This window comes from Simochromis diagramma, unplaced genomic scaffold (genome assembly GCF_900408965.1).
Source record: "Simochromis diagramma unplaced genomic scaffold, fSimDia1.1 OVJJ01000802.1, whole genome shotgun sequence".
In the NCBI taxonomy this organism is placed as follows: Eukaryota; Metazoa; Chordata; class Actinopteri; order Cichliformes; family Cichlidae; genus Simochromis; species Simochromis diagramma.
The window spans coordinates 8,383,957-8,410,024 of record NW_024387492.1 but is presented as its reverse complement, the minus strand read 5'-3'; the positions used below and the strand labels follow the sequence as shown (position 1 = coordinate 8,410,024).

At 39.9% G+C, this 26,068-nt stretch overlaps 1 protein-coding gene across 2 annotated transcripts; it reads right to left on the bottom strand.

The window, feature by feature from the left end:
- Positions 1-1,489: 1,489 nt before the first annotated feature.
- On the bottom strand, positions 1,490-21,683 carry LOC120725062 (PIN2/TERF1-interacting telomerase inhibitor 1-like). 2 transcript variants are annotated; one of them, XM_040017707.1, is made up of 7 exons: positions 21,562-21,683; positions 20,861-20,970; positions 20,631-20,723; positions 20,336-20,417; positions 17,846-17,935; positions 12,653-12,735; positions 1,490-2,520 (listed from the first exon to the last, which is right to left on the bottom strand). In XM_040017707.1, the coding sequence occupies exons 1-7, from the start codon at positions 21,578-21,580 to the stop codon at positions 1,840-1,842; spliced, it is 1,158 nt and encodes a 385-aa protein (XP_039873641.1). In that variant the 5' UTR covers positions 21,581-21,683; the 3' UTR covers positions 1,490-1,839. The 2 variants fall into 2 exon arrangements, with proteins under 2 accessions (XP_039873641.1, XP_039873642.1); XM_040017708.1 differs by lacking the exon at positions 21,562-21,683 and adding an exon at positions 21,492-21,554.
- Between the last annotated feature and the right edge of the window lie 4,385 nt (positions 21,684-26,068).

The window sequence follows — 26,068 nt, the reverse complement described above, 5'->3', positions numbered from 1 at the left end:
CTGGAGCTGGCCAAGCCTGCTCTAATAGGTTTTACACTCACTCTCTCCTGACCTCCTCCATAGATTAGTTGATTTTGATGACCAAAATTTTCTAATTTGGATTCATCACTCCCTAAGTTGCAGTTGATCTTCAGTCCAGTTCTTGGGTTTACTTCAGCCGCTTCCAGTAAAACCATTTCAACTTCAGTGTGGATCAAATGAAGGGCCAGATGCATCTTTCAGGTCTTTACTGTTTATCTGTTGTTCCTTCTTTTTTTTTTTTTAAAGACTTCTTGTCCAGTTTTCTCACATGTTGAAGGACAGACTGCACACCATGCTCAGATACGTCAGGTTTTCAGGGAATCACCTTGTTGGTACAAAACTATTACTTTATGCTTGTCAAACAGTGTCGTTTTTCATTAGATTCCACTAAAGAAATGGGAACAAAGTATGTTCTTACTGCAAGCTGTCGGTAATAATCAAATTCAAAATTGGTTCTTTATCAAGTTATATCTTATGTAGAAGCTCTGGTTCATCATGCAAGTTTTTTTTATGGCTGAGTGATTCATAGGTCAGTAATAAGTGGTTAATAAATGGCCAGGGGAGGGGGTGAATTTACGTACACATTATACATACACTAACAAATACAATCCCCTGAAAATGGTCAGGTACAAGTATTGGACTGAAACAAAGTGGAAGAGCAGCCAAAGAAAAGCTTTGCCTGGAGGACTATTGCTCAAGAGCACTTAAAAAAGTAAGAAGAAAAGAGTTTAACTCATTGGAAGCAAAACAAAGAAATCAGAGGTGTCTCAATACTTTTGCACAACATTTCTCTTGACCTATGGAGAAAAAAAAAAGGGACACATTCAAAGGGTGATGGACATTTGGATTTATTAAAAAAAAAAAAAAAAAACCTTCTGTAGAACTCAAAATAGTCAAGAATTCTTTCATATATCTGCCAAAGCATTATCAAAGTACATCAGTCATGTGACATCAAAGAGAAAACATGTTTCCGTTTCATTTTGTAAAGCTGACAGAAGTTGTCTGAGTCACTCTAATAAAATGAAGGGGCATCAAAAGTGGTGGGAAAAAATAAACCACTGTGAAAATGGGCAAATAGTAATGCATTTACATATAAGATGGTAACATACAAAATTATATTTTCCAAAAAATGCATTTTAAGATCTGCCACGTTTCCTATGATACTCATTTTAATTCATTGGGCAAGAGAATTCATAGAATGAAGCACATGTATCATCTAAATATTATTTTTATTTTAAAAAGGGATTAGACGACAGCCATGTCAACTTCTCTCTATATTAAATACATTTTTAAACATAGCTGTATGTCTATCCCACTTTAATATCTGAGCAGTAAATATGAGGCTAACTTTGCTAAAGATTGGAAACAGGAAAATGGCTAGTCCAGGTGTACCCTTCTGACTTGAACACTGGTGGTAAAACATGTTGGGGGTTTTATGGGAAGCTCCAGACCTTTTTCCTAGTTTGTATTTCCTGTTGAGCCATGATAGTGGTGTTTTTATTCTCATCTCACTGTCAGCAAGATGTCCATACTATCTCCTCCTACAGCAGTGTGTTCCAGAGGCCACCAGTGCAAGGTTGAGGCTTTTTATAGGCTGCTTCAAGGTTTTTTCCAGTGACAAACACTCCCTATCAGTTTTTTTTTTTTTTTTTCCCCTTTCCTACAGTCACTATCTAAAGAATAATAAGAAAAAAAAAACCCAGCATCAATGGATGCTTTAACAGATTATTATGGTGTGTATATACAAGGCATTTAATTTCATAATACAAGTACCCCCTTAGGAGTCAGGAGAATAGTGCAGTACTGAGTCACCCTGCCCTAATGTAAACCCTGCTCTTGATGCTTCCTTTTCTTTTTCTTTTTGGATTTCTTTTCCACCAGCTCTTCCTTCCCGTCTTCTGTTGCTACACTGTCCACCTCATCTCTGTTCTTCTTCTTCTTTTTCTGCACTGTATTCAAATTTAGCGTTTCATCCTCTGCGGGCTCGTGTCCATTTAGTAGCTCACTTTGCTCACTGTGTTTTTTAAGCTTTTTCTTCTTGGTTTGTAATTCTTCACACTCAGTGCTACAGGTGGAGCTACAGTTTTCATTTACTACTTCTTCACTTTCTGCCATTTTTCTCTTTTTCTTTTTTTTCTTTGAACGTTCTTTCTCTTGATCCTCTTTGTCCTCTACTGCAGCGGGTGTGCTACACTGCTCTTCTGCCACCTCATCTGCAGCCTTTTTCTTCTTCTTCTTCTTCTTCTTCTTTTTGGGCTCTTCTGTATCATCATTGCTGTTGTGGTTGAGGCCGACTTCCTCAGATGCATTTGATGTCTCAGGAGTATCTGCATTCTGGGCCCCACGAGCCTTTTTCAGCTGAGCCATACGCTGTGCAAAGTACTCCTGCATAGTGAGAGTACTCGTGACAGTCTTAGTGATGGCTTCTGGGTCCTGGTCAGAAGGATCAGGATTCACGCCGTCCTCCGCCTCACCCTGCGAGTCACTGCTGTTGCTCTCCTAAACCACAAAGACACGAGTAAGAAGGCAGAGTCAGGCTTTGATGCATCACTTTGAGAATCTACACAGATAAAGACAACAACCAATGGTAGAGCGAGGGGGGGGGGCTTAAGTGGTCGTCAATCAACATGTAAAAATTACCACGGCAGACTTCAGTGAGTGAAAAGAAAGAGCACACAACAGGATGCTAATTTAACAATAGGTGTTAAAGCCTTAAAATAAGCACTGAACCACATTTATCACCCAGTCATTAATAATCTTCATAAATCCATCAATCCAGCTGTGGGTGTTTGTCACAGTTAGCTTCTTAAACAGTCACCTATCAGTGATGGCTCACAATAAAGAATTTCAGGTACTTCCATTATTTTCTAGTATGTTTCTAAATTCAACAGTCCAAAAATCATCTTCTATTTTGTAATTGTTGCATAATTTCCCTCCTAACATTGATCCTTTGCTCATACCGAGGCTGCGAGCTCGTGGCTGGCTCTGCTTACTGAATGTAAGTGAGAGGTGCTCGCATCAGTCATCGTCCCCATGTTGATCGTAAAGGTTAAAAAGTAGGACAGTTAAGACTCATTCTGCCGACCTTTAGGCTCCACATTAAAAGGGGACAACTTTACAACTGTGAGGAACAACTACACTCCAGATTTTTAACTCCACAGCATGAACAATTTGTCACCTCACCCCTGTGAGCCATTTGTCTTCATTTTCCTAATGGCCTACTCAATGCATAATGATTTGTTCAGAAGAATACAGAAGCTCCTCTTGAGGATCACACCAAACAATATAGCCTTTCCATATTACCTTGGAGATGGTGAATTATTAGATGGCATTTTTCAAACCCTACAGATTAGAGATAAATTGAAAACACTGTTGTGTCGAGTCACCTCGTGGTTTTGGCCTTTAAGCTTTTACATTATGATTACACTACTCTGACCCTCGGCAGTGATTCAGACAGATATGCTAACTAATGTTCGGGTAAAACAATGCATGTATGTTCTGGGACTTAAAAAGGCCTTTAATGTAGAGTGAAGTTACTAGATGTGGCTTTGGTCTTGTGTAGGGATGATGTGCTGTATGTTACTGTATGTAAAAGTGTTTTTTTCCCCCCCTTTCTTTAAACCAGTCACCAAGGACTTCACCAGGGACTTCAGTGAGCCCCAAAAAGCAATTAGTCTTAGCCAACTAAAAGGCTTTTCATAGTCAATATAGTTTCATCAAGGGAAACGCTATTGTCTTTGTGGTCTGATACACCGATTCATGTCTGAAGAGCAAGAAAGGCTGCAACTTATGAACAAGATTTTAATCTGAACGATCAGAACGGGAATGTTTTGCTGTGAGGATATCCGAGTGTTACATAACACAATCGCATCTACAAAACAACGAAATCAGATGATATGAAAAAACGTGACTGAGGCTAAATGACAACGCAGGTGTTCAAATGGACAAAGTTTTCCACCCTGACTACAAAGAACTTCTAACAAGGGGAATGAGGCCCTTCAGGTGAGGTGCCATTATACAAAACTTTTCAACTTCCCTGAGAAAATCTATACTCCCCGTTACTGCACAATGGCATCCTCTCTGCTTGGGAGAGTGGAGATGGAGCTTTGAGCTGACATCGCCAAACAACATGTAACTGGGATTTGGGAAGATGGCTGGGGGCCACTTTAGAACTGCCTGTGAAATTACTCTCAGGAGGGAGAGGGAGGGTGAAAGAGCTGGGAAGAATGAGGGGAGAGTGACTGAGCGAAGAACATCTTCATCATCAGGGAAAGGTGGCTTGAGCTTGGTATGTGGTTCATCCTCACTGCCTGGGGATCTCCATTAGACGCTCATCTGACAGGAGCAGAAGTGCTGTGCTGAGCACAGGCTGGACACACATACAGTATGGGGATAAACCTACAGATCCAGTCAGCATTACTAGCAGCCCTGGAGATTTTTCTTGGCGTGGAGTGTTGAGGGCAACATGTTACTAAGAAACTACTCTGCAGTAATGTTTGGGATCTTGTTTCCCCATATCCAGGTGTGTCTTCTATTCTTTAGTAATTTCTTCTGCTTTACAGCATATGGTACAGACCCAAAACTACAAAAAAGCTGCTTCTTTTTATTTAAAAAAAAATGAAAATAAAAAAAATTAGGATTTCACAGTACACTGTAAACCTTGTTGTTGCAATAAGATTAATGGCATACTAGCAGCAAGAATGGTGGCTGCTTCGTGAGTTATTATGGTAAAGCTTCCCATATTTAGTGGCAGAAGTTGACAAAATTCCAGCGACGATGACGAAACTTGAAAGGAAATCCTTGCGAAAAAGAACATAAAAAAAAAGCACAATATGGACAATTTAAAAAAAAAAAAAAAAAACTTAATCTTTTAAAGGCATCTTTTCCTTCATTTACACAGATATAAAAGCTGTATTATAAGGTACCAAGTATCACATAATCACTGTATTGTGGGAGTTTTTGTCACATGAAATGTATTGTCATAGCATTGTGAGCTACTCCATGATTCTCCTTTTTATATCTTTTTATCTGTCTCTACATTTTAAAATACTGTCATTAAAAAAAAAAAAAAAAAAACCTAAAATGTTTATTTTTAAATGAGAATACACTGAATACTTACGGCCAATTATTCCACTGGTATAGAAGGGAGGAAAATAGGACGCATCATGTAACTTAACAATTTGATTTAATTTTACTGGCCACAACACTTGCAATAGTGAAAATTGAGAGCATATAACTTTTTCACTAAGGCTACAAGTTATAAATGTGTATGCATAAAATGATTTATTAAAATCATCCAAAAGAGAATGTCATTTCTTTTTGATATTTTTCCTTTTGACAGTGGTTAGTTTAGATTCACCAATAAACACGAAATAATGTTTTTTACTTAGCATATACATACTAAGCTATCCTTTGCATAAGGATGTACCAAATGTACAAATTTATAATTGCTGGGACTAGAAGAATGACTTAAATAAATAAACAAATAAATAAGCCTGTGCTGTAGAACACACCTATATCAAGCCATGTCTACTCCTTCTCCTCCTCTTCTCCCAGATGCAGAACCCCAGGAAAAGGATGCACTCAATGCACTGTGTGCAGTTCTGAGATAAGGCTCCTTCAGCAGAGGAGCGGCCTGGCTGGCTATCGGGCCCTTCCTGCTCCGCTCTCTCCCCTGGCGGGGGCTGGGCAGGGAACACAGGGAGGGTCCACAGAGGGTCCCAGAGAAAAGGAGAGGGTGGGAAGACATTCAACAGGCCGTCTCCTTCAAGACACTCCAGTTCTATCTCTTCTTGGTAATGTAGTCACTGGAAAGCCGATGGTAAGACATGTGGCAGAGGTGCCAGGATACCGAGGCCAACACATTCAGTGGGAGAGTCAATCAAGCCAGCAGAGAGATGATGGAAAGGGTTCACCAGAGTGCATGCAAAACTTTTCTCCCCAGCAAAATGTAGCAAAAAGAAACAGAACGATGTTCAGTTCATTTATTACTAATTTGCTCTAACGGCTTTGCAGAGCAAGCTGGGTTACTTTATGTCTGCCTACTTCTAAAGAGAAACCAAAAGTTCCAGGACAACAGCTCAAGTAACATCTTAAATTAAGGATTTTTGCCAAGTGCAAGATATGTTAGGTAGTAAGTGATCGATTGGTTGTAATAGTCACCTTGTTGAATGTAGGGAAAATGTTCAGGTGTAAAAATCTGATCAAACTTTAAAATGAGCCAGATTTTACAGGCAGTCAACCAGATCAAAGGATCTCAGTAACTATAGGACTTGAGGGTGCTAGCAGTCAGGAGTAGAGTAAAGGTCATTACACAGAGAGTGTGTTGCAAAAAAAATAAACATGAAATTCAGAATTTTCTGGATCTAAACTTGCCATGTAATGTGTACACACGAACGCGGTGCATTTTTGTGGAAAAAAGAGAAATACTGCAAATCCATCCACTCAAATTCAAACACAGATCTAGTAAATATATGTAATAACAGAACCACAGTTTCTTTAAAAAAAAAAAAAAAAGTCTAGAAAATGCATATACAAACATGCACGTTAAACCTGGGGGAAGTTACAAAGTTTACCTGTATTTGATTTCTAAAAGTCATTAAAAACCAGGTGAATGTGAATAGTTTTGCAGACACAACACGCCTTCCAACTCATGTTAATTAGGATTTGACAATGCTCCAGTTGCTCATTTATTTTCCTAAAAAATAAATAAATAAATAAATAAAAAAACTGCCTGTTTGCATTACTTGCTTTTTTTTCTTCAATAAAATTCTAGCCAATATTGGTCGGTTCTGTAATTGCACGAGTGTGCCCTCATTGTTCTGCCACAATAATAAATTTGGTGATACTCAAGGTCTATGGATCAGGCCCTGATTAGCCAGCTGTCTCTCCCTGATGAACACGCAAGTCCAGCAGCCCCATCCTTCATGAGCCTGATGTGGGCGGACATGGGAAAAGGGGAAAAAAATAGATTGATACTTTATTTCCTGGGAAATAGGTAAATGTTTCAGTTGGCCACTTTAAGTACTGATGCTGCCTTCAGCGTCATTCTTTCATGAATCCTTGTTCTGTATAAATGTGGCTTACACAAAGTAAATTTTAAAACAACAAAAAAAAAGTAAATAAAATGATGAAGTGTACGCACATCAAATGCCACACACGGTATGAAACTTCCACAAAGCAATACTTTGCTTAACGCATAGCCTCAGTGTGCAGTTGAGGCAAAACGCATTAAAATGGGTTTGAAAAATTACACTTTGTGCCTGGTGCGAGAACGTTTATCATAAGTAACAAATGAAGACAACATTATGCATGCAGCATGACTGCCCTGTGCTTGTTTAACATTGCAAACGCTTGCTGACAATGCCCCCATCACGAACATTGGGGTACTCCCCCCCCCCATCCCAACCCCAAGCCCGGGGAGAGAACAGACCGTGATTATTTTTCCCAGCTGTGATTTATTAGATTAAAGAGTCAGTGATTAAACGGTAGTCTGCGGCTGTAAACAGCCGAGAGAGCTGGAAATCTTTGGGCGGTTAGCTTTACCAGGCGGTAATTACCCTGCTCTCATGTATTCTAGCTTGGGCTGTAACTAAGAGACAGACACCCTCTTTTCTTTTCCTTTTTTTTTTTTGTGTGTCCCACGCTAATCTGCAAGTGTCAGCGAGCTGGCATGAGAGCAATCCACACAACTGCCAGGGAGGTAAAGTGGCAAATGCGATGTGTGTGTGTCTTTTAGGGAGTTTGGGGGGGGGGGGGGATATTTGGCGGGCCTTGATATTTTCGGCGGTCGTGTAAAAGGGCCTGTCAACAAAAATGCTTAAGAAAGGGAATGCTTTGCTCGAAGCAATTAGATGTTATCTGAGAATGTATTAGAGCTCTCCAGCTTCACAATGAGCCCTGCAGCCTGCGCGAATGCACCGCCCTGTTTAAAACTGCGGCAAACACACTGCGACAATGCACGTTTACACCGGCATCCCCTTTCAACATTTCAGTTCTGCATATTAATGGAAAAGTCAGCCAAGAAAAAAAATCCTTGACTTTTGGGGTTGTATTTCTATTTACAATGTCATTTTTACAATACAATGGACCCCGACCTACACATAGTCTCTTTAAATTACATGATATGAAAGATAACTTCTCAGTTTGCTTACATGCCGTAAGTACAGCTGGTACTCGGGCTTTTTCTATGACCAAGCATCCACATTTCCTGGTCATTTTTAACTCACTTTACTCTCCACTGGCCTCAGTACCAAGCTGTAAAAAAAAAAAAAAAAAAAAAAAAAAAAAGGTCCTGAAAAGAAATCGTGCTGCGCCATCAGCAAAGTTTCGTCCGACCCCCCTGGCACTTCGGCATCGCATCTTCCAAATGCTCAAGAGCTACCCGTGTCACCCCTGCCCCATATTCCTTAACACGGCAGTATCGGGGGAGCCCCTGCTGAAGCGCGATCCTTCATGTGGACAACGCGTGGGCAGGAAACACTTGCAACAGGTGCCGCCCGATGATGCTCGATCCTCGGCCCTTTGTGCCGGAGCACGAGTGGGAGTGGGAGAGGCCGCAGGGGTCGCGCTGACCCAAGAACAGGGCGCACCGTGCCTACTGTCTGACTGGAGGTTCAGACGTCAAAACAAGGATCGCACTAAATTATTCGCCACCATTTTTCTTCCCTGACACTTTTAGGGAGTACAGAACTAATGAATGGATTGATGTTGGAACAACTGTCATGTCTGTAGTGGTCATAACGGTTAATATAAAACCGTAATCTTTAGATGTTTCTTTTTTCTTACGACTACCAGCCAAGCTTTTAGTTTTCAAACTGGTAAATTGAAAACTCAAGCACCAAACTTTTCCATCATGCTTGGGCGTCTTAACTTTAGTATATAAAAGATTAAAAGTACTAAAAAAAAAAATTATAATGATAATTAATCTCATTCACTTTCATTTTAAACTACTAGTGGTTTTAAAAATGCATCAAATCATAACTATTATTATTATTATTGTTACTACTACTACTACTACTACTACTACTGCCACCACCCACTCCCTTAAAAAGAGAAAGGAAGAAGGAAATGTAGGTGGAAAAATAAAACTATGGCTTGTTTCCACCTTTCAACTGAGCTGGCGGCTTTAAAAAATGACTAACTTTTGTTGATGTATGAATCGGCGGGGAGTCTATTTATCAGCAGGCCCTCTGCGGTCGCCCGCTTGGGTCCCTCAAGTCACAAGCCGCGTCGCTCCCCTTTGACTGATTAATTAGCCAATCAGAGGACATTTTTCACTGGGCGGCAGAATGGTTTATTTCAGCTAATGCCGGGGTTTCGAGTTGAGGCCCGTTGGAGCCTCGTTGGCTCTTTCGGCCTGCCTGAGTGGCTGGGCAGAGGGGCAAGGGAGATAAATCAAGCTGGGCTGGCCCTCCATGTGGCTCCCCTAACTAAACCCCCAGAGGAGGGCACGGAGAGCAGGGGTGGTGGAGAAGGAGGGGGGAGGAAGGAGAGCGGGACGCAAGACGGCCAGGGGCACTGCTTGCCTGCCGATAAGAACGGGGAGCAGGGCGCTGCCAAAGTGCCTTCATTTAAAAGTGGCCGGGGCTTTTTTGATATCTCGGCAGAGAGCGCCTGTCATTTGTCATGCGGTGAGTAATTGTACCGAGGGGCACAAGGAGGAGGCAGGAGATGGAGGCGGGTTGCTAGCGTGGGATGGGTGATGGATAACCGAGAGGTAAGTAGATAGACAGGTGCTACGCCGCAACCCTCACAGTAAGGCAGAGTAAATAAGGTTGTTTTTTTTTTAAGCATGTGGCTACATAAAAACTGTGGTTATGGATGACATGGGAGATTCTCTAAGAACACAATCTTAGGAAATACTCTTGCACGAGTAAAATTAAGTTACAATCATGCTCAACTACATGTTTGCACATGCAATTAAAAGAAAAAAAAAAAAATCAAACAGTGCTTCTAATCCCTGCTCTATCATACACTGTAAGAAAGGAGGGAGTAATGTGCATTTCACTACGATATCCCATCTGTCAGCATACTTAATCACAGATAATCACTTGTCAGTTAATTAAAGTTGACACAAAAATGCTTGTTTAATCACGGTCTGATCAAACATCTGCTGAACTATGCCAGGAAACAGGGTCAGTATGAGTTTCCTTTAAGCTTTCATGTGCATTTCTCATTTTTTTAAATATCAAAAATAACAGTAAAAAATTGCAAAAAAAAAAAAAAAAAAAAAAAAAAAAAAAAAAACATGCAGATTTTTCATTATGTACAGCTTTAAAATAAATACATTCTTAACCTGGAAGAGAAATTTTTTACCTTAAACAGAGCTCTACCCTCTGAACAAGATATTTACATTTAATATTAACACTAAAGGAATAGAGCTGCTGCTCCCTGTAAATAACCAATTAAAATATTCTCATATACTGTTTCCAATACATTCTCATCTTTGATGAATAGAGGCATCTGGGACAGCTGAATGTGTACACACTGTGTGTGTGTGTGTGTGTGTCTGCGTGTTTGTGCGTGTGCGCATGCGCTTGTCTGCACTTCAGGGAGGGTTGTGAGCCGCGATAAGAGGTGAGCAGGAAGCACATCACTGCAAAGGAAGGAAAACACCAGCAGTGGGGAACTGGTGGAAAGGAGGCCGGAGAGACAGCAATGGGTGTGATTGTGCTGGAAGATTCATGAGGGGGAAGGAGGGCAGGTCTGGAGAAGCAGATCCAGATTTGGTCAAAGTCTCTTGGCCTCACCTTGTCACGATGCAGATATGTGATATAATGCGACCGGTGGCAGTGGCTTCTGCAAGCCACTACAAATCAACTACACCATCAAGCCAAAGCTCGTCGCTACTAAGGGTTACAACTCCATGGGGCATTGAGATTACTGCAAGCATATATTATACTTTTGCAGCAACAGCAGTTAAATGTAAGCACAGATCAGTGTGAGCTGAGGGTCACTGGCAGCGTCGCCTTCACTCTCGCAGGAGATTCGGCAAAATGCCTAGAGCTCGATTGGTCCATCACCCTCTTTACCTCTTTTCCAGCAACCTCAGATGTTGCTGGGTTTCAACACAAGGCCTCATGGGAAAGCATTGTAATTGTGTTGAGTGTTTTCGATATGGTCAATGGTGTCCCTCCTGGCTGTAAAATAACAACCCATAACCAAACGTTTAGAGAGGAAAAAAAAATATGGTGTGTATTGCTTGCATTTCCAGTGTTAATCAGCTGGGGAGCAGCTGCCATTGTGATGTTATGGCTCAGCACCTGCTGGGGGAATAGGGCAGGGTGGTTTTTTGTACAATTTATGGATATTTAAGATGCCAATTTCTTCAAGCCAAATGCTCGAGATAAACACAAGAAGCCAGCAAGAGGCTTTTTCTGGGCCTTGGAGTCCAAAAGCTAGATATGTTATTGTTCTTCTGGCCCTCTACTGGGCCAGTAAAAGTTCTAAGAACAACAAAAAAAAGTTTTTATTGCACATTTTTAAATGTGTTATTTTTTTCATAATAAAATAATAAAAAGTTATGTAGGTGCTTAATAATTTCCAGTTCTTCTGTGCATGTAAATCTGTTCTATTAATCAGCTTAGATCATTTTTAATAGCATCTTTTATGTACATGTATTTTTAACCATATAATTCGCTCATCTGTCTTTCATTTAAATAAATGACATCTTTGATGTGAGTTTCAATAAGTACGGCTTCATATACCTCCAGAGATAAACACTTGAGCTGATTTTCTGATTAAAACAGCTTGACAACTTATTTAAAAATCAATAGAAAGATGATGCAGGCAAATTTCATAAATAACATTTTGTTTTTGATATGTAAGCTAAAGGTTCTTACTGGATTCGAAATACAACTCAGACCCGCAGGAGCCTGTAAGCCATGTTCCAAAAGCATGAGACCTACCATAACGCCAAATGGCAAAGTGACGTTTGAAGTGATGGGCCCACCAATGCCAAGAGCAAAAAAGAAACTTTTTTTGCAAGCGTCATCATTTCAGATTTCTGCACACCTCACTGCAATTTTGATGTTCCTTTAATAATGCCCGCTGGCACTCTTAACTAGCTGATGTGACGCTTCGAGACAGAAGTACAGCAAAGCAGGAGTGCGAGGGAGAGGAGTAGGGGGTAAGAGTGCAAATCCCTTAACTGGATTTAGGCGCTCTTGCTGCCATCGGTGGCCTGTTAGAGGTGTTAAAGCTGCATGCTGTGACACGGCTAATCTAGGGCCACGGGCTGCTCAAGGAGCCGTACCCCGCAGAAGCAGAAGGACCAGATGATACCAGAGTTACCGATGGAAGGAAGCATCAGCAACCAATAATCATTTGGAATTACCAAGGAGACACAGATAAGTGCAAGCCAGCTGGGCCAGTGGTGCGGCATCTCCTGCTGGACTGCACGCTTGACTTTGACGGGGTTAAGGAAGATCACAGTCCTGTGCCCTTGCACTAATATTTTAGGAACGCACCCACTGGATTAGAATTACTAATTACGAAGCCACAGGACAGTTTGTTTTTAACTTGTTAAACTAAGTGGATTTGAACTAATGTATTTTATAAATTATGATATTGAAGTCTCAAAAGAACTTTTTTCTAATTCTGAATGATGTAAATAGGTGTAATCTCTTACCTGATCTTGGACTTTTGCTGATCTAGCCCTCTTCCCAAAGATACAGTTAAGATCTGTTTCACTACGACTGGATAGATCCTTTCCTGAAAGAGTAATAAGCAGAAAAGAATATGTACAAATCATTAACACCAGGCTGGAAAACTTTTGTGCTGCGACTCAGAATAAAAAGACCACCTTATGAATTAAAAGGTGATAAAAATTGATTCACAGTCCCATTTTCAACAACATGCATGCTTTTTTTTTCTTAAACATTGTTTATTGTTTCTCTTTTTTCCAGGCAAACCTTTAAATATTGCAGCTGAGTACCTTTGTGTGTGTTTGTGTTGGGGGTGAGCAGAAGGTGGTCACTGAGTAAATAAAAGAAACAGGGTAGGGGTGGTGGGGGGCTGTATTCTTTTTGCAGGGATAAAACGGTAAAGAAAAATAAACTGGACGAAAAGGTCTGCCACGCCACGCCTCCGGATTCCCCTTTTCAAGCGGGTCCTCAAAGACTCCTGAAGCACACAGTGGCTTGTCTCAAGCCTGGGTCCTGTTCATGCAGCTGCATCCTCTTCCTTCAGCGGGGCTCTGATAACATTCGGTTATTTATTGCTTTTAAACCTCTATCTCCCCTGCTCTTGGCTTTGAAAGTCCCTGCATACAAGGTCTAAGCAGCAAAACCAAGAAAGTCAGATGAAAAGTAAAATAAATGGAAAGGACGGTGGGGGTGGGTGGGGTGGGGGGTGTTTGCTGTGGTGGTTGTCATCTAGTGAACTCCGGTCAGACATAAAAATTATATCCAATTTGACCTTTCTACTGTTTGGATGAGGAAATGCCTGTCAAAATTGTCAGGCTTTCAGGTGAAAGTGCAAATAACAACGTTCTGATTAAAAAAAAAAAAAAAAAAAAATCCTAGTTTTTCCCACTATGCGTTTAAAGTTGGATGAATACACTTAAATGGGATGAAGCGTGGGTACTGCCTACATGCAGTGGAAAAGGTTTGTGGTTTCCAAGGTCACAGATGAAACGACAATTATCAGTAGAGACTTACAGAAGCTCCAGTGAACAGAAAACGCTGTCAGTGAAATTAGAACAGGAGGTCCTCAGCATATATACATGTAATTCACACGGTCTGTTAGGCTCCATCAATTCACTTTGGTCGTGATGCAAAAACATGTTTAATTAAAAGCCCAAAAGCTGGAACGAAGCCAACACAGAGTAGCCGATGGAGAGCTGTAGTTAAATTCCGCATCAACCACCCTTGCTGCCCTGACAGGTGATAGATGGAGGTAGCAATTAAAACTGGGTTACTGGTTTATGCTGTGGGCCCTGGACCTAAGCAGTGGAGATTTTGGTGCCTTTCCCCACAAACAAAGGCCATCAATCCTCAGCGCTGGCAGAGAGAGAGAGCCAGCATGAACAGGATATCAATAAAAAAAAAAAAAAAAGGAAAAAAAGAAAGGGAGAGTCAGGAGGAGACCTTCACTAAAAGGGAGAGGTACTGATGATGCTGTGGCCACAATGTTTTTACAGCAGTACTGCAGGAATGCACTGAGCTCAGTGACTGGTTATAGACCAAGCCAAGCCAATTCTCAAGAATGGGGCAATTCGGCAGAAGTGAGAGGGGAAGACCCGGGAAGAATTTTAACTTAAACTTGCTTTTGAATCAAAACGTGAGTACAAAAAAAGTTAAGCAGTACAAACTGAGAGCCAAAAAGAAAACATAGATGATTGAAATAATGATCATAATGGAAAAATGTTTAATTATGGCTAACAAGCATTAGATAAGAGTACGGATAAACTATTAGATCCGTTTGTTGGAAAGTGCAGATAAGCTGTTATAATAGTTATAAGTAACTGAATCTTTATCTAGGAGTTTTTTCAAAGGCATAATCAATTAGTGACTAAATGGAATCAATAGCTGTTAAATGGAGTGCACCAGTGTTTTGAAATGATGGGCCAATAGTTGCAGATAAATGGTTTAAACCAAGGATGTCAAACTTATTTCACCCTGAGGGCCAGACAATAACAGAAAAGATCCAATTTTTTTGGGCTATTTAGTTGTTTATCTGTTACTTAATTACTTTGGTATAGTTTGAATGCCCATGAGGGAGGTCTTTGTAGGTAAGACAAACTTATGAAAATACAGATAAAAGTCCAAAATTTATGCCCTCTTTCATATTTTCCAAGCTGTCCAATGGTCTGGAATCTAGGCTTTGCCAGGCCAATTCTGGCTCCTGGGCTTTATGTTTGACACCCCTGACTTAAACAATTCACAAGCATAACTGCTCTAAACCAAGCTAAAAGTAGTCCAATCTTAGAATAAAATTAATTCAACTGAAGCTGTGCGGTGGTGAAGTGTTTTAGATGCAAAAAACTACTGGACTAAATAAACAATGTACTTTAAAATGGCTCAAATGAGGTTGGAATATTCAACCAGAGAAACTATCACGAAAAGGCTGACAGTCAATGACAGAGCTATTACCTGATCTTTTCAACCTCTCATGTAACAAGCTTAACAACTCTAAATCCAAGCCTCAACTTGGCAACAGCTTCACAGAGAGGAGAGCGGTCGGTGGAAACTTGCAAACAGCCGTGACAGGTTATATGTTGCCAGGTAACTCTTTGGTTTTAATCCGTGCCATAAACTGAAAACAAAATGATGATCTGTCAAGAGGAAGTGCCCAATACATAAAATACTGTCACCTGCCACTTAGAGAGAACAATAAATATGTTCTCAATTTAAAAAGGTCAAAAATGACAGTTCTCTAGTTCAAAGTGCACTGAACATAAACGCCTATCAGACCACTGAGAACTGGGAGTCTCAAGTTTCCAATTAAATTATAATTTTCGTACAGTCAAACATGAAATACCAGCCTCCTTTATTGTTGCGTGACAACGGTTGCCACCTCTTTGTATAGCAACATGTTAAAACGGTGTTATATTCCCAAAGACAGTTGAAGGTCTACGATCAACAGAGCTGCACTCTCCTTCAAGAGTCCAGCTACAATAATTGCACCTGCAATCCCCCTAAACGGTTTCCTTCTCAACATGCCAAATGCAATGAACTGCAAATTTTCCCTTTAGTTTCCTCTGAAATTTTATAAACATCTGGTGGGAATAAGAGTAGCATTTCAGCAGGTTCACTAGAAACATGTAGAAGACACATTTAACAAGAAACTGGTGTGAAACAGTTCAGACTAATGAGACAAAATTCAACTTAAATTTTCAACAATAGAGACCACTATAGAGACGGCCGGGGCATGCATTTATGCCAATGGAACTTGCACACAAGACACTACGATAAATCAGAGATTTAAAAAAATGTCCAGAGCAGTCAAACAAGCCCAGGGGTCAACAAAGACTCCGGTCCACTGGACAGTTTTTAAAATAAAAAAAAATTTAAAAAAAATGTGGAGGACCTCACCCATGGCTATTCAAACTACACCAAACTAACCGAGTTGTGGATTTCTGTATTTTACACATTTAATTCTTACAATTTAAGCACAAAGACTCGTGCTGACAGCATTTTTCTTCTTTTTCCTTCAATGATGGTTTCTCCTTTATTACACATGTAGTTAAATTTCTCTACACTTACAGAGAGGGGACCTTCACTGTATGTGGCCCATGATGTAAAAATGAGTTTGACATCTCAGTGTGATTCCAATTATGTGTTAACAGTCATCCTCTCCCATACAGATGTTGATGTAAACCTACTCAAATTAAATCTAAGCTTCAGCACAGTATTTTATAAAATAACTGTCCAGAACCAGATTGGACTAAATTTTATCTTGTATACTCATGAGGCCTAATAACATATTATAAGAAACTCAGTTGGCCATTTTTCACATTTCAAAAGCAGATGTGGTTAAAAAGGCAGTGCGCTGTATATAACAATGTAAAGCGATCAGGAAGCAGGCGGAAACAGAATGAGCCAAAGGTGCTTCTGGGTGAGTCACAAAGGTTTCAATCTAAACTAAACTTCACACAAGGCTGTACGAGTACTCAGCATCTAACTCTGATCTGTAGTGAACCAAGAAAAACTGAGCATCAGCACCATCATCATCATCATCCCGCCATGTCCACGCTTTATGCTTTGCGTGTCTCTTGTAAAGGTGAATCTCATCTGTTAGGAAACACTCACTCAAAAAAAAAAAAAAAAAAAAGGGTCCGTTTTTGGCTCCTGCTAAATTAAGACTACAAAAACAGGGCAAGAGGGTCTGGGGGAGAGACCGAGGCAGTGTTTTATCAGGATGGGTCATCTAATAGGTCACGGGAGGTTGTTGTTTTTGGGGGGCCAGTAAATGGAGATGCCAGATGCCCCAAACAGGAAGCAGGAAGCTGCTATTGAATGACGTAAAGTGTAGAAGGCTCTTCCAGGTGAGGCAAAAGTTGAGGTATTTTGTTTTTGCAGAGCATGCTGACTTGATGAGGTAGATTTTAAGCCAGTGAGAAACAATTATTGATTATTTAGACATGTTTACAATCGATGAGTGCACTAACATACAAAACAAAAATAGTATCTGTATCAGCTACATAATCCAAGTACAAAATAACACACAGTTTCATCATTTCACCAAATAAGGTAGGTGTGTGATCGTGAAACTATGCTGCAAGCCCAAATGCAGCGACTCAGCAGTAAAATATGGGCTAGCAGTTACCCATTTTGGTCCAGAACACAAAAGTCCTCCTTACGCCTATCAGTGTTCTGGCCTTGACCAGCAAATCTTAACTTCCTGACGTGTAAAAGAGCAATGAAAGGAGAGGGGAGAGTTATAAATAACCTCCCTTAGTGCTCACACCAGGCCAACTGACCCAGGACAGGCTGACGGAGCTCTGATCAGCGCCTGTGGTCTGAGACGAGAGCACAAAGCTTAACGAGGGTCAAAGAGGTTGTCTGTCCGTCTCCCTGAGTAGATGGTATGCAGGTGTATATTGGCATCAAAATAAGAAAGCAAGAGGGATTATTTTTGCTTGCAGTTAGAATGAACTAATTATCCTCAATGCGTTTCTAACTTTCTGCTGTGTTACGAATATAATATCAGGCCTCCTGGCTGACTTTTTAATTAATTAATTTATTTATTTATTTTTAAAATGGGATATAGTTTGACAGGTAATTGCTGCAGAGAGCAAGAAAACTGTGTTTAGCATCGTATATCTTAGCACATTTATTCCTGTTCATCTTGCTCCATTGCCGCCTCATGATAAACCCACCTTTAGTGAATTTCATGTAGTGGACCCTCTTTTTGGATGTCTTGGATTTTTCTTCCAAACTGAAGCCTTTCTGCTCATCTGGTGGAGTTTCTACAGAAGAAGAAAATTGAAGATAAAATTTGAAATATGACCCAGATTGAGTTAGAAAATTAGAAGAATGTCATTTAGTATCATCATCCGGTAGTGTAAACATGTTTTTGTCACAGCACTGAGGATAATGGTTACTGTGAATATAGCCTTGCCTTTAAGTAACTAAATGTTGCACTGTAGCACCCTCTACTGTCCAACAGGCTGATTGATCAAAAAAATACTTTTTCGTTTGTTTTTTTGCAGTTTTGTGTTGCTTGATAACAGATAAAAGTTTTCACTTGTTTTGGAAATGTTACTATTGAATATGAGTTTGTTTTGCATTTCTTTTAACACCAGCATGCACCAACACTACATGCTTTACAATATAACATTCAGTATTGTGCAGAAGTCTAGAACCATTCCTAATTTCTTTACATTTTGCTTCCAAGGAACACACCGTCTTATAATCAAGTGCTCTTGACCAATAGTTCTAAAGGATTTCTGAAGGATTTTAAAGAAATGACAAGAAAACGGCTCAAGCGAGTTGAACAATAAAGGTGGTCATACCAAATATTGACTTTAAAAGTCAGAATTCTATAAACTCTGTTGAATTTTATACTGTATTTCCATGCATGTTTGAACATTTCAATAAATGAATGCATCTATTTCCCATTTTACTAGTAAAATATATGACTCAAGACTTTTGCATAGTACTCTACATAGTTGATCAATGGCAGAATGAACTATAAAACTAACCAAATATAATTATGAACATGTAGGAAGTCACTATATCCTGACCATCCAGGATATCATCGTATACTTGACATGCTGTTATGTTGTGCTATGACACAAGACAAGCAGCCTTCATTATTTTTCATTAGTTTGTCTTAGGGCTGCTCGATTATGGCAAAAATGATAATCACGATTATTTTCACTGAAATTGAGATCTCGATTATTTGACGATATTTATTTAACCCTTTAAGACCTACCATAGAACCAAGTCCGGCAGAGCTTATTTTTTTTTTTTTACATGTTGTAGTGCCATTTGTGGGAGCATTTCAAGTTGCTATACATCAATACAACTGTTATAGCCCATATTTTAATAATATGTATGCATTAAGTCCATAGTAACTACATTAATTGCAAAAAAGTGCAATAAACTACAAAAAAAATTGAAAATCGTTTTTGTTTTGTTTTTTACATATATTTCTACTTGGAGAAATTTAAGAGGTTTATCCCTCAAAACTTTAAATACAAAAAAGTTGCAAAAAATACTTTACAACAACAGGAAATTTATTTTGAGTGTCTGCATAGTTTATTTTAGAGATACAGCAATTTTTATATACTGCAGGAAAAACAAAAAAACAATCCTATGATGCAAATTTGCAAAGAAAACAGCAGGTGCATCAAAATAAACTATTTCCAGCAGTGCAATTCGAGTTCTAAGCATCCCAGAAACTATTCAGAAAAGTCAAACATGGCTTATAAAAACACCAGTATAGGCTTTTAAGGCCTACAAGTAAAAAACTACATTTTTCGCGAAAATGACGTCACTTTCTGTTTCGGGCAGGAAATGGCGACATGCGATAGTTCTCGCTGACGGCTGTTTCAATGTGGGAAGTGTTACGAAAAGCTGATCGGATCGGCAAAGCCTGTTTCTGGAATATTATGTTTTTGTTCCTGCAAGCGCTTTTTATGCAATTTTTGCAAAGCTTTATGTGGAAGGAAACCATGACCTAGGACAAGCTGATGGCATAAGATGTAAGTTTCATATGCAAAAAAAATTATTGCGCTAGCTTACATGGTTCAGGTTCTACAGGGACTCAAAAATAGTTACACAAAACGGAGCGTGCTGCTCTGACCGGCTTTAAAGGGTTAACAATAACAATGTATTGAATAATGACTTTAAAAAAAATAATATAAAATAGTGTGCAAATACTGATAACAGTGCAAATGTTTGCAATATAAAAAATAAATGAAAAATGTAAACATCTATGTTTAGTGATGTAGCAAAGTTTACACACTATGTCTACTTGATCCACGTCTGACTCCGCGAACCCATAATGTTTCCACACCACTGAAGTTTTTTTTACCTCTCTTTTCAACCAACGGCAGTCACTCTCCTCTCCAAATAACTTCTGCTTAGCTTTCCGAGCTTCCCTTGGGTCCTCTTAATTGTTGTGACGCGTGTTCGAAATGCAGAGCGGAGCAGCGCAAGAGTAAAGCATGAGGGAGGTGCTAATAATCGGCACAGTCATTTTTAATGATCATTGAAAGCCCAGATCGTAATCGTGATTAAAATTCGATTAATTGAGCAGCCCTAGTTTGTCTTATTAAGATATGATCGCCTTTATTAGTCCCACAGCTCAGAAATTTAGTTGTATAAAGTTGATAAAGGTTTATCGGGCTTCGTGTACATACCACTGCTGCTGTTTTGACCATGGCAGCTGTTCAGTTGAGCAAGCAGCTCATTAAAATCATCTTGGTGAGCAATCCACTTATCCTGTGGAAAAATCATACACGGCAACACAATGTGACTAAAAAATGACAGGTTAAAATGACAACTTAGATAATTAATGAGGATTTGTAAAAGTCAAAAAAATCTCAAATTACACCATGCAAAACAAAATGATGTAGTTAGGGTCAACACAGATGTGACTTTTTAAAAGCCTTCATTTGATTCAAACGTGAAACTGGGCTTTAAACGTTTGCTTACCTCACAGCTGGCATTTGCTCCAAGCCCATAGCTGTCATTTTTAACTTTCACTTTGATATGGTCAGTTGAGCCTTGCTCACTCCTCCCCAGACCCTTAATTCAGATTTGAAAAAGAGAGGGAAAAAAAAGGGGGGGGGAGAGACACGAGACATGCTCACCAGTTCTTCCAATGTACAGTCTCTGAGGAAAAAAAAACAAAAAAAACAATATTAACCGCTTTCATTACTTACCTTTCCCTTGGACCACCCCATTCGCTCAAGCATCTTCTGGCCAAATTTGGAGTCATCATTACTCCAGGCGCTGTTCCTGGGGTCGACAGACCACTTAAGCTTCCTACGAGCTGAACATACAACAGCAGCAACAGTGTTACATAACAGGAAACCAGAACAAGTCAGTCACATCGTCTCCTACTTTAAATGGTCTATACGCCTGACTGACACTGGGTTTATGGAGCCAACGCACATATGATTAACACCGATAAAAACAAAGACGGGATGCATTATGCGTGTGTTCATGACAGGAGCTAACCTGACAGTTATGAGAGATCACAATTGAAGTTTTACACTCCAACCTTCAACCATGCTTCCAGCGAGCTTTCTGCCACAACTTACGATTAAAGAGTTAACAGAGTGCATGTTTTAATAAACGTCTGCATCCCCAGAGCAAAACCTAACTACAAATGAGTGAGTTACTGTCGTTAGGAAGCAGTCAAAAGAAAAAACACGTGTCCACAGACAGCTGTTAAAAATGCTAATGCTAACTACCGGAATACTTTAATACACAATTCTACAAACTAATGAGCGTTTTCAGGAGGAAACTATGTGACATATGTTGTAGACCGGGTTGTGCGAAAATAACCACCTAAACGTAGCGTCATGCGACGTCAGAAAAAATAAATATATATTAAAAAAAGTGAAACAAGTATACATACGCTCAGCGAGCATGGACATCCTGAGGTCCTTTAACAGCTTGACGAAGGTCCAAGAGGGTTCTCAAAATATGCCTGAGCAAAATACACGACTACGGCGGTATCGGAGGTGAATATCGCCTCACGGAAGTAAATGTTGTGTGCCTCATTCATTATGAATGACACTATACTATATGAATTTTTATATTATTTTATCCTGTCATATTATCTTTATTTTATTTGTTAACGTTGCAGGTGAATATTTTTCGCAGACAGAGGGCGCTACAGCCAAACAGTCAGTCATTGGTCAGGACAGTTTGCTGCACGTGGCAGCTCACGCGTGCTTAAACAGCCAATCAGAGTTATTCTGGGTTTCTGAATTTAACATTGCTATAATGCTAAATATACAAATACATGTACAGCCCACCTATAGACAATAGTTGTTAGACACAAAACTACAATGGGCTGGTGGTGTAAGTGACATCATAGCAGAAATTAATTAATTAATACAAACAGTTTATATTCCAGCACACATCACAAGACCACTTGGCCAATATATGTGCAGTGATCCAGTTCAGCTGATATCAGCTCCCAGATCTTTCAGTCAAGTTCCACCCAAACTATTCTGTGCCCAGGTCAAACAAAGCACTGCCTAATTTCCTTCCCATACATGCAGCGGAGAAAGCAATATCACAGGTGCATTTGACAAAATGACCTTTGACTATGCAGCAACACATTTAAAGAGGTTTTTATATAAAGAGGATTTGTGAACCAGAAGAACTATAAAAATATCAAATGATTAAGGAAATCTCAGTGCAGACCTGCTGTGGAAAGATTGTTGTCTGTTTTTCTTTTTGTTTTGTTAAAGTTGCTTAACTCATGGGAGCAAGGAAGCAAACCTGAATCATCTCTCCTCTCTCACTTAATGCCCGATATCACTTTTCACCTTTAGAAATCCTGTTGAAAGGTCTCTCACTAACAGAAGAAGCACTTGAACTCTGAAAAAGAAGCCTGATAGCTGCCTTTGAATTCGGCGGCTTTACCCGCAGCAGAATAAACAGTAAATGCACATGTGGGCCAACTGAAGTTCACACAAAATACTGTAGTCATGCTTATGTAACTTAGCACAAACCTAAGACACAGCAATAGTATCAACAGATGCAGTGGTGGACTCTGTAATAGTGACTTCACTTTGATCATTGGCATGCTAAAAAATTAAGCTTAGTAGAGCATGGTAGATCAAAATCTGACATTTCAACACTCACAGCTGCATCAGTTTTGACGAAATCTCCAACAACACTGATTGAATTGCAGCCCCAACCCATGACAGAGTCTCCACCGTGTTTTTCATATGGCTGTAGACACTCAGTATTGGACCTCTTTCATGACCTCCTCCTACAGCCGTTTCTCCCTGTTTACCATCATTAAGAATGACTTCTTGACAGCCACCCTTCCACTGAAACAATTTCTGATGATGCTTCAGTGAACATTTGATGGATCAACTAAAGGTTCAGATGGCTCCTATGGGTCCTGTGTTAGGTCTTTGCTGGGGTTTTGTGCATTTTTTTTGACAGGCTGCTGGTAACAAAATGCCTAAAGATACGACTTAGAATTGCTCAAGACCCATTAAAACAAGTCACAAAAATCTGGCTCCTTGGAAACAAAATGTAAAGGAATGAGGGTTGACTCAAGACTTTGTACAGTGCTGTAGATTTGTGATGTTTACTCTATATAATCTCGATATTCAGATTAGTATGAGCATATTTTAAGGTAATGGGATTTTTGATTTTGCATCTCTCAGCATTTTAAGCTTTACTGAATGAAGGGATATTATCATGTATTTCACCTGCTGTTAGCAACCTTAAAAAATCCAAGAGCACATGGCTCAATATGTTTGTTAGAGATCACTGATCTGCTTTAAAATATACGCAAATTAATTCCTTTAAAACATAACAGCTCTAATATTGTTTAACAAGCAGGAAAGAGTTGTTTTCTCAGGATTGATGTTGTCACACTCGCTTTATCTGTAACTAAGAGAACAGTCTGTACAAAAGTTTTTGGCATGGCAAGCTGCCCTCCTCGAGCCCGAGCACAACAGCTTTCTCCTGTGGTGTGCGAGTCTTGAATTTGCTGGAGGTCAACAAACCAATGATTAAATAAAAGGTGTAGAAAGTTTTAATTGTGCAAAAGAACAAGCAGAGCCTAATGAGGCTTTCAAGCACAGAAAACAAACTTCAGAGATCATTTTACACAAACACAGACACCTCATATTGTTGCAGCAGTACATTGCAGGGTCTTAGCTTTGCAGGCAAAAGTGTTAGGATGGAGTAAGTGTTTGCAGAATCTTTCTGGGAATATTTATCAGACTTCTTAGAAGAAAACCTGAAGAGTAAAACTCTTATTCTTGTTATGTTATCCTGGGTCACCTTCAGATTTGTTTGTGTAGAAAGAGCAAGAGCAGGAGTTGTTACTACTAAGCCATTTATTTTTCAATTGAATTCTTGAACAGTGACTCCAAATGAAGATTTCACATAGGATGTTGATTATTGTCTGATATGCAGCTGTTTTGTTCATTCATTGTGTTTTAAGTCACTAAGATGATGACTCAAACTGAACAGTTTTGGTTTCCATGTTTTCTGTGCCAAAGACTGAAGCTTGTCTGACAGCCCAGAATAAATATGTCACTAACTGCTACATAGACTCTGTAAATAGGCTGGCATAAAGGTGAAACCCAGCCTACACTGTACACCGACATGTTTGTATGCCACAGAGTCTAGTCCTGAAAGCACAGATTTACTCAGATTAGAAGGAGCGACCCTCATTTTATCTGCTGGTCCAGTGTCAGGTATCACTTGGGGTTTCTAACGGTCAAAACTCTATCAAGGGAACATATAATCTGACCTGAACTGTGGCTGGGGTTAACACCTCAAGCAGGGAATTAGGTTGCGTAACCAAAGCCATGAAAGGATCAAGGAGCAAAAAGTGTGCTCATCTTAACTAACAAGACAGCAGAACCTACACTTAATCAATCATCATTCATTTTTTCATGAATCTTGAAAGAGTGCTTTGCGTGTTACAGCGACGAAGCGGGTTATATAAAATGCTAAAAGTGCTTTTCTAAGCATGTGCACAACGTGTACTTGAGGTGAAAAGGTCAGATCAGGTCTAAACATCATCAAATTAAAAACGTGGAGCTAAATTTAGAGATAGTTTAACCACGCAGTGCATCAAGGGGAACATAACCCCGCAGTAAAAATTGATTTTACGACAGCTGTAAATATAGCCCAGTTCCAGACGACTGAACCAGTGAAAAATACATTGAGAGATTTGTAACCAACAATATTTCATATTCTTTATTGCCCTATGGGATGAAGCGCTTTCTGCAAACTCATGTAGTGTAAATAAATGTTTTTTTTATTTTTATGAATGCTTCCTTCACCCATGCCTGTGTGTAACTGTGTAATGGTTTCACAGAGCTGAGAAGCCCCAGTGATCGCACGCATAGGGAGGCCTATACCGTACAGCAAAGGCCTCTACTGTTTTCTGCTCATGGCGGAGGGTGTTATACGAAGGCTTGTGGTCTTGGGTCCTTGGTGCTGGTGGTGTTTAGAGAGTGCCTTGGCCTGCATCCCCATGGCAACAAGCCTCCATGTAGACTAACAGCTGGCTGTGGAACAGAGGCTGTGGTGTCTTCGGCTGACTGCGCCAGTGTAACATAATCTCCTGAACACTGTGAGAATCTCTTTACACGATGACGAACAGAGCAGCGGGGACCGAGCAACAAGAGAAGCTCTCTGACTGGCTGGTGGAAGGCAGCGCCCAGGGAGATGTCTTACATAAGAGGCTGAGTTCCACTTACAAGAAGGGGAACAGAAGTAGTAAAAACAAGAGAGCCTCTCTGTTTCCTGCACTACCCTTTAATGCCCCTCCTCCTTGTCACAGACATGTTCACTCGCATTCAGATACAGTCATCCATAGCTGAGTTTCTCTGGGAGAAGACTGCCTCTGAGAACTTAACCTGCAGCCAGACCAAACTGTTGTATGCCTCTGTAGTGCATGCCTGCACACGAGTGTAAGTTAGCTGCGAATCCTACAGGTTTTACGTAGCTTTTTTGTTTGTCTTTTTAGTCCAGAATAAGCTTTGCTTTTAATTCACAACAACAGAGAGTGAAAATGGTGCAAATATTGATTTTTATTTTCAAGCCCATAAAGCACAAGACTGCAAGCACACCTGGTGTTATTCAGGAGAGTAGAAATCACATAAAACTCCCATTTTAAAAGGATTTGTACAAGGTAAGGTGGAGGTGGGACTAGTTTGAAATCCTACAGTTTTAAAAGCTTCCCCGATAGTTTGTTGAGATTTTCAAATAAAAAATAAGAAACCTCTCAGCTTGGAGGTATACCTGCAGTTTTGCCGACAGATATTAAGACTGAACAGGTGATCATTAGTGATGAGAGCTCATGAGAGTAAGATAAAAGGCAGCGCCCCTTCTTTCACTTCACTGACATAAACTCCCCGTCTGTGCTCTTT

Bases quoted from the DNA above. Each gene is read 5' to 3' on its own strand.
- LOC120725062 (XM_040017707.1), bottom strand. The intron at 17,936-20,335 runs GTATGTACACGA...CTTCTTCTGTAG, and splicing joins TGGTCAAAACAGCAGCAGTG to AAACTCCACCAGATGAGCAG. The intron at 12,736-17,845 runs GTGGGTTTATCA...TTACTCTTTCAG, and splicing joins CTACATGAAATTCACTAAAG to GAAAGGATCTATCCAGTCGT.